General features: G+C 53.1%; 1 protein-coding gene across 1 annotated transcript in view; it reads right to left on the bottom strand.

Annotated features, from left to right (window-relative positions):
• LOC103172163 (thyroglobulin-like) overlaps positions 1–362 on the bottom strand; it is a 20472-nt gene extending 20110 nt beyond the window's left edge. The window contains exon 1 of the mRNA XM_042331721.1: positions 188–362. Coding sequence (XP_042187655.1) covers positions 188–342 — 155 coding nt within the window. The 5' untranslated portion in view covers positions 343–362. The remainder of the gene's footprint in view (positions 1–187) is intronic.
• Between the last annotated feature and the right edge of the window lie 8468 nt (positions 363–8830).

The raw sequence follows: 8830 nt of genomic DNA, 5'->3' as shown, positions 1-8830 counted from the left end.
CTCTGCTTCATTACACAAAACAAGGTCTAATATGGCCTGTTCCCTGGTTCTTGTTCTTGTTCTGGTTCTGTTCCTTGGCAAACTGATCGAGATAATTATCAATAATCAAGTAGTGATTGTGATAGTGTAGTGTCTGTAATGGTGTAGTGACTGTGTCATGGTGTAGTGTAGTGGTGTAGTGACTGACCGGGTGGCGTTGCCCAGAGCCTGTGCGAGTGAGGTGTAGTCGAGCGGTCGCTGTAGAGAGTAAAACCAGGAGACGGCATCCTTTACGAGTGGGTCTGAAGTCTGTTGGCCCAGGAAGTCCTGCAGAACCCGGTAGATCGCGCTCTTACTCTCCATCTCCCCAGAACCTTCCGCCAATTTCTGTACAACGCAATCACAAAACACAGTCACTACACTTTACACTGCAGCCTGTGAAGCGCTTTGAGGCGTCTCAACGATGTGAACAGGCTAAGGGCAGCAGTCACTGTGTCACTCTCTGAGATGTCTCCTGGATGAGGAGCCCAACATAGTGGCTGTGTGTGTTTGTGTGTGAGTGTCTTCCCCTCCTCTTTCATCACCACTATAACCTATATGAAACCAACCACCTGCTCCCTCGACCCCGTCCCTACCCCTCTCCTTACCTCCCAGCTCCACCTGCTTGCCCCTCTACTCACAGACATCATAAACCTCTCCCTATCCACTGGTACTGTTCCCACTCCATTAAAAACCACCGTCATCACTCCTATCCTTAAAAAAACCTTCCCTGGACCCATCTCTTCACTTCACCTCCACAAAACGCTTCTCCTCCAGCCCGCACCGTCTTGTGTGGCGTTCCTCAGGGCTCTGTCCTTGGTCCCCTCCTCTTCAACATCTATATACTCCCTTTTAGTGACATGGGGTCAACCCACATGTATGTGGATGACATCCAACTCTCTCTCTCTGCCTCCACCCTCGACTCCAGGACCCACTGCCCTCCTGACAGAATGTCTGTCAGACGTGAAGTCCTGGATGAGAGTGAACTTTCTTCAGTTGAACGTCAACAAGACCGAGGCTCCTGATTGACTCCCGTTAGCCTCCTCACCTCAGGCGCTGACAGCATCACCATCCCTGGGCTCACTCCCCTCACTGAGCCAGTCCCAAACCTTGGGGTCTTGTTTGACCCTCAACTATCCTTTCTACCCCACATCTGCGCCATGACCCGCTCTGCCTTCCCACCTCCGCAACATCCCCCGACTCCGCCACTGTCTCACACCGCAGCCCCGAGACCCCCACACACACCTTCATTATATCGAGGCTCGACTATGCAAACTCACTGTTGTCGGCCCCCAACTCCTCCCTCCACAGGCGGCAGATCATCCAGAACTCTGCAACCCGTGTCCTCTCCCATACCGGCTCCGTGACCCTATTCACCCCCATCCTCGCCCGACTCCACTGGCTTCCCATCACACAGTTCAAGATCCTGGTCCTCAACTTCAAAGCCCTCCATGTTCTTGCTCCCTCTGCCACCTCCTAACCCCCTCCCATCCTGCTCGCTCCCTCCGCTCAGCGGGCTCCGGCCTGCTTCATGTTCCCCACTATTGGCAGCTGGGCCTTCTGCCTCACCCCCTCCCTCACCACCTTCAAGACCCATCTCAAGACCCTCTTCTTCGACCATGCTTTTGATCTCCCTGTTTCCCCCCCCTGCCCTCCCGCCCCCCGACCCTCAGCTCAGGTCCGAAGCTCTGACTGTCCAGCGCCTTGGGACGTCCTCCCGACATGAAAGGCGCTTTACAAATGTAATTTTGTTGTTGTTGTGTGTGTGTGGAGCCCTGGCACTGAGAGGGTTAACAGTTCACTTGCGAGCGAGAGGGAAAGAGAGAGGGAGAGTGGGGAGGATAGAGAGAGAGTAACGGTGGGGGAGAAGGAAGGATATGAAGGAATGAGCAAGAGAGGCTCAGGAGGAGAAGTTAGAGCTGGGAGAGTGAGTTCAAGGGAAAAATGGAGGGACATGGAGAGCGTAGGGAAGGTAGGAGTGTGGTAGGAGGATAAGAGGGAGAGAGGGAAGGGAGGATGAAGGGAATGTGGTAGGGAGGGAGGGAGGAAGGGTTGGATGGTTGGTTGGAACATGAAGCTCCTGTGGTTGTGATGACATTGGCTGTTCTCTCCTCACACAGGAACCCTAACCCTGTGGGAGGGGTGTCTGGTCCATGTGCCCCCGGCTCCCTGCCAGCCTGGCCCCCAGTTACCACCAGCGGCCCCCGGGCTGGCAGCTACATAGAGCTAACGTGTGGCCTGGAGAGTCACAGGGGCCTGAGGAGGGAGGCCTGCTCCTTCTGGGCCGACTACATCCCCACGCTCCGGACCTACACAGGTAAACCCCAGCCCAGGTCTGGTCCAGGCCTCCACATGGGAAAGGTTGTATTTTTAGGTCTGTTCGTTCTACAACACAGACAGCGCTGCCAGGCGAGGGTCATATAACCCCAACACACACACACGCACACACACATACACACACAATATACACATATACACACACATACACACACATACATTTATATACATACACACATATATCCCATGACTGTTCTCTCCCTCTCTCTCTCTCTCTGCTTCTGTCTCTCTCCCTGAATGCCACACTCTCTCTCTGTCTCGTTTCGCCCACAAAATATACAGTCACTCCTTTATAATAATAATAATAATCCTCGCATTTGATATAGCGCTTTTCACGTCGGGAGGACGTCCCAAAGCGCTTCACAGAACACACTGTAAAGTGAATTGACTGTATATTTGTGGGCGAACGCGGCAGCCAATTGCGCACAGCAATGTCCCACAAACAGTCGGGGATTGAAACTGACCAATTTATTATTGTTTTGGTTTTGGAGGTATTATTATTAGGCTCTGTGTGGAGTAAGGAAACTTGCCCGAGGTTTGGCCCTCTGCCTGGAATTGAACTCAGGTCTCTCACTTGCAAAGCGAGTGCTCTAACCACTGAGCTACAGGACTCCACGCGCACATACACACACACACACACACATACACACACATAGACACATACATACACACATATACATATACACACACACATATACATATACACACACTTATACATACATACACACACACAAATATACACACACATATACACACACACAGGGACAGAGAGACAGAGGGCGAGAGATGTCACGAGAGAGCAAGAGAGGGATAGAGAGAAAGGGAGAGGGTGAGAGGTGAGAGAAAGAGAGTGATAGAGACAGAGGGAGAGAGCGGAGAGCAGCCCTTTTGCAGACAAACACGGCAGCTGTTATGCACACCGCACGAGGCCACAAACAACAACATCAACAACTTGCATTTATACAGCGCCCTTCTCACTGGGGGGTGTGGAGAGCAGGTGATGTGATGGTGCGTTGTTGCTGCTGTTGTTGAGTCACTGTGTTTGATGTTTCAGTGGGAACTGTGGCCGGTGATGGTGGGGGGGCCACAGCCCAGCCAAGCCCCCCACAGCACGGAGAAGCCTACAGCTGAGCCCGGAGCGCCACCCGCCACCCGCCACCCGCCACCCGCCCGCACAGCGATTCCCAATCAGACAGTTCACTCCCACACAGGAAACTGGAATAGGAACTCGAGGAATAAAATTATCATTCACTAAAAACATTGGTCTCACAGGTCCGTATGTCATAGCCTTCCTCACTCACACACACACACATACACACACTCACACACTCACACACACACTCACACACACATACACACTCACACACACACTCACACACACATACACACTCACACACACATACACACTCACACACACACACACACACATACACACACTCACACACACATACACACTCACACACACATACACACTCACACACACATACACACTCACACACACACACACACACATACACTCACAAACACACACACACACGCTCTCCCAAATACTCACAAACACACACATTCCCAAACACTTATACACCATTACACACACTCACAAACACTCACAAAGCACAACTCAACCCACGGCTGTGTGTGAGACGCTGCTCTGCGTAATTTGCTGCTGCATTTCGCCCACAAAATAGACAGTCGATTCACTTTACAATATATTCCGTGAAGCGCTTTGAGACGTCTCAACGACGTGATGAGGCGCTGCGTGAAATGTGAAGATTATTATTATTATTAGCTGTCAATCTCTTTCTGTCGCTCTCTCTCTCTGTCTCTCCCTTTGTCTCTCCGGTTCTCTGTATCTTTTCCTCTCTCTCTCTCTCTCTCTCTCCTGGAACACAAGCACTTAACGTTGATCAGATTTAAGAGTTTGAAGTGAATGATTTGCGGATTGCCTTCAGCAGAAGCTGAGTCCTCTCCGGTGTTTGTGCACTGTGTGGCTGCGCTGATTAGTTCTAACCTTAAAACTTTCCGAAACCACAGCCCGAAGTGAGCAGCAAACGTGAGGGGAGAGGGGACCGATGCCCAGATTACACAACGGCCTCGTTCACTCACTTATTCACACACTCGCTCACTCACTCGCACACTCATTCAGTCGCTCGCTCACTCACTCGCACACTCACTCAGTCTCTAGCTCACTCACTTGCACACCCACTCAGTTGCTCGCTCACTCACTCGGACATCCACTCAGTCACTTGCTCACTCACTCGCACACTCACTCAGTCTCTTGCTTACTCGTTCAGTCATTCACTCACACACTCGCATTCTCACTCGCTGGCTCACCCACTCACTCTGTCATGGTTCAGGAATGAGGTAGGAATGTGAATCATTCCGTGAGGACAAGCCGCAGGAAAGTACACAAAACTCTTTGGAAACTCATCATATCGTGAATTTCAGCTGCGAGTCCTGAGCTGTAATGATGACAAAGCTCAAACCCACACTGTACACAGGACCCTCAACAACAACAACTTGCACTTATATAGCGCCCTCCACACAGGGCAGCATCTCAGAGCATTTAACAGTGAAGGAACCTGACTCCGAGCCGGGGGGAGGGAGGGGACCGTAAGCACGGTTGACCAGGAAAGTTTTCAGGCAATACTTGAAAGAGGGGAGAGAGGGGGCAAGGAGAGGGACTGAAGGAGAGGGGTCCAGAGTTTTGGGGCACAGTGGCTGAAAGCGCAATCTCGATGGCGGTGCAGAGGGTGCGAGGGACGAGCAGGAGCCAGTGCCAGTCAAGCGGAGGCACTGACCGGGTTGTGAATTGGGGACTGAGTGGGTTCGGAGAGGTGGGGAGTGTGGGGGTCGGAGAGGTGGAGAGTGAGGGGGTTGGAGAGGTGGGGTGTGAGGGGGTTGGAGAGGTGGGGAGTGAGGGGGTTGGACAGGTGGGGAGTGAGGGGGTTGGACAGGTGGGGAGTGAGGGGGTCGGAGAGATGGGGAGTGAGGGGGTTGGAGAGATGGGGAGTGAGGGGGTCGGAGAGGTGGGGAGTGAGGGGGTCGGAGAGGTGGGGAGGTGCCAGGGAGTGAATGGATTTGAACACGAGAGTGAGAGCATCTTGAAGTCGATGTGTTGGGTGATGGGGAGCCAGTGGAGCCTGGGCCAGAGCGGGTGAGATGTGGGGATGGAGTTTGCTCCGGGTCAGTGTGCTGGTGTATACCATCACCCCCTTTGTACAGTCTCCCCATCATCCCACTTCCCCCCGACCTCTTAACCCTGTAAACCAAAGCCCTAACTAACGGGGAGGGGGGTCCTCGCTGGACAAGCAGCAGGAAAGCTGCCGGACAGTGATATCAATGGCCGAGCGGTGTGGGTTTAGCGGGTTACACTCCAGCAGTTACCCCAACACACACCCTGGGGTCCCCCCAAGCCTTGGCTCTCGCCAACCTGCGCCTAAAAAAAAATTGTTCACTCAATCCACGACTGTTTGTGGGACGCTGCTGTGTGTAATTGGCTGCTGTGTAAAAATACAGTCAATTCACTTTACAGTGTCTTGTAAAGCACTTTGAGACGTCTCAATGACGTGATCAGGCGCTGTATCAAATGCAGAGATTATTATTAATTTGGATTACGGTTGATGCACCAACTCTGGATCCATCACGTCTGAGAAAGCTGATAGGAGACAAGTCAGGAAATTACTTCAGGTGAAGAAGCAATGATCAGGAACATATCTACATGTGAGGAGAGATTAAACGGAATATTATAAAGAGTGAATGAGACGTACAGACTGAAAGACACACTTCCAGAGTGTGGGGGCAGAGAGGCCACCGATGGTAGGGCGGGTCGGGCGGGAGGCATGGAGCAGCCGGAGCCCAATGAGCGGAGGGAGCGGGGAAGTTGGTTGGGAGTCAGCAGGTCAGAGAGGTAGGAGAGGGCGAGGCCATGGATGGCCTTAAAGCTGAGGACGAGGATCTTGAACTCGATCCTCTGGGGGATGGGGAGCCGGTGGAGTTGGGCGAGGGTGGGGGTGATGGGGTCGGGCGAGGGTGGGAGTGATGGGGTCGGGCGAGGGTGGGAGTGATGGGGTCGGGTGAGGGTGGGAGTGATGGGGTCGGGCGAGGGTGGGAGTGATGGGGTCGGGTGAGGGTGGGGGTGATGGGGTCGGGCGAGGGTGGGAGTGATGGGGTCACGGAGTCTGGTGCGTGAGAGTACATGAGCTGCAGAGTTGTGGATGATCTACAGGTTGTGAAGGGAAGAGTTGGGAAGGCCGATGAGGAGGGAGTTCCCGTAATCGAGCCTTGAGGTGACGAAGGTGTGGGTGAGGGTTTGGGGGCTGAGGGGTGAGGCAGTGGCGGAGTCTGGCAATGTTGCGTAGGTGGTGGTAGGCAGTGCCGGTCATGGCGCGGATGTGGGGGAGAAAGGACAGTTCAGGGTCAAACAAGACCCCCAGGTTCCTGACCGGGTTAGTGAGGGTGAGTGTGCAGCCGTGGAGGCTGGTGCTGCCAGCGTCTGAGGGGCGGAGGCGCTGGCGCGAGCCAATCAGGAGGGCCTCGTTCTTGCTGACGTTGAGTTGGAGAAAGTTGTCCGTCGTCCAGGACTTGATGTGGGACAGGGAGTCGGTCAGGACGCCAGTAATTCTAGTTCAGGGTGGAGGCAGAGAGGTAGAGTTGGGTTACCCCATGTCTGCGGATGACGTCACCATGTGGGAGTATGTGGAGGGTGAAGAGGAGGGGACTGAGGACAGGGCCCTGAGGAACACTGCACGAGACAGTGGAGGAGAAGCCGTTTGCTCTGACAAAGTGGAGGTGTGAAAGGTAGGACCTGAACCAGTCAAGGACAGAACCTTGAAGGTTGAGGTGGGAGGAGAGGCGGTGGAGGAGGATTGTGTGGTCCACAGTATCAAAGGCAGCGGAGAGGTCGAGGAGGACGAGGAGGCAGAGGGAGCTCTGGTCACACATGGTCAGGATGTCGTTTGTGACCTTGACCAGAGCAGTTTCCGTGCTGTGGGCAGCACAGAAACCCCAACTGGAGGGGCTCATGGAGGGAGTGGGAGGAGAGGAAAGAGCGAAGCTGAGAGACAACGGCTCTCTCAAGGACCTTACACAGAAAAGGGAGGTGGGAGATAGGCCGATAGCTGGATACTGTGATGGGTCACGGGAAGGTGTCTTCAAGGTGGGGGTGATAATGGCTGTTTTGAGGGGGGAAAGGAACAGTGCCGGATGGCAGAGAGAGGTTGAAACACACAGAGAGACGCACACACTCACAGACACAGAGAGAGAGAGAGACACTCACAGACACAGAGAGAGAGACACACACTCACAGACACAGAGAGAGAGACACACACTCACAGACACAGAGAGAGAGACACACACTCACAGATACAGAGAGAGACACACACTCACAGACACAGAGATACACACTCACAGACATACAGAGAGACACACACTCACAGGCACCGAGAGAGAGACACACACTCACAAACACAGAGACACAGAGTCACAGACACAGAGACACACAGTCACAGACACAGAGAGAGACACACTCACAGACACAGAGACACACAGTCACAGACACAGAGACACAGAGTCACAGACACAGAGAGACACACTCACAGACACAGAGAAAGACACACACTCACAGACACTCACAGAGAGACACACTCACAAACACAGAAAGAGAGACACACACTCACAGACACAGAGACACACAGTTACAGACACAGAGAGAGATACACACACTGACAAACACAGAGAGAGACACACAGACACAGAGTCACACAGTCACAGACACAGAGAGAGACACACTCACAAACACACAGAGAGAGACACACAGAGGCACATGAACTCAGAGACACAGATACAACACAGAGGGACACACAAACAGAGAGAGACACACACAGACAGGGACACAGAGAGAGACACACATAGAGACACAGAGAGAGACACACACACAGACAGGGACACAGAGAGAGACACACACACAGACAGGGACACAGAGAGAGACACACATAGAGACACAGAGAGAGACACACACACAGACAGGGACACAGAGAGAGACACACATAGAGACACAGAGAGAGACACACACACAGACAGGGACACATAGAGAGACACACACACAGACAGGGACACAGAGAGAGACACACATAGAGACACAGAGAGAGACACACAGACAGGGACACAGAGAGAGACACACACACAGACAGGGACACAGAGAGAGACACACACACAGACAGGGACACAGAGAGAGACACACACACAGACAGGGACACAGAGAGAGACACACTCACAGACACAGAGAGACACACACTCACAGATACTCAGAGAGAGACACACACTCACAGACACAGAGAGACACACACACTCACAGACACACAGAGAGATACACACTCACAGACACAGAGATACACACTCACAGACACAGAGATACACACTCACAGATACTCAGAGAGAGACACACACTCACAGACACACAGAGAGATACACACTC

This window comes from Callorhinchus milii, unplaced genomic scaffold (genome assembly GCF_018977255.1).
Source record: "Callorhinchus milii isolate IMCB2004 unplaced genomic scaffold, IMCB_Cmil_1.0 Scaffold2, whole genome shotgun sequence".
Classification (NCBI taxonomy): domain Eukaryota; kingdom Metazoa; phylum Chordata; class Chondrichthyes; order Chimaeriformes; family Callorhinchidae; genus Callorhinchus; species Callorhinchus milii.
Note: the sequence above shows the minus strand (reverse complement) of the source record. Positions and strands in the feature narration are given on the sequence as shown.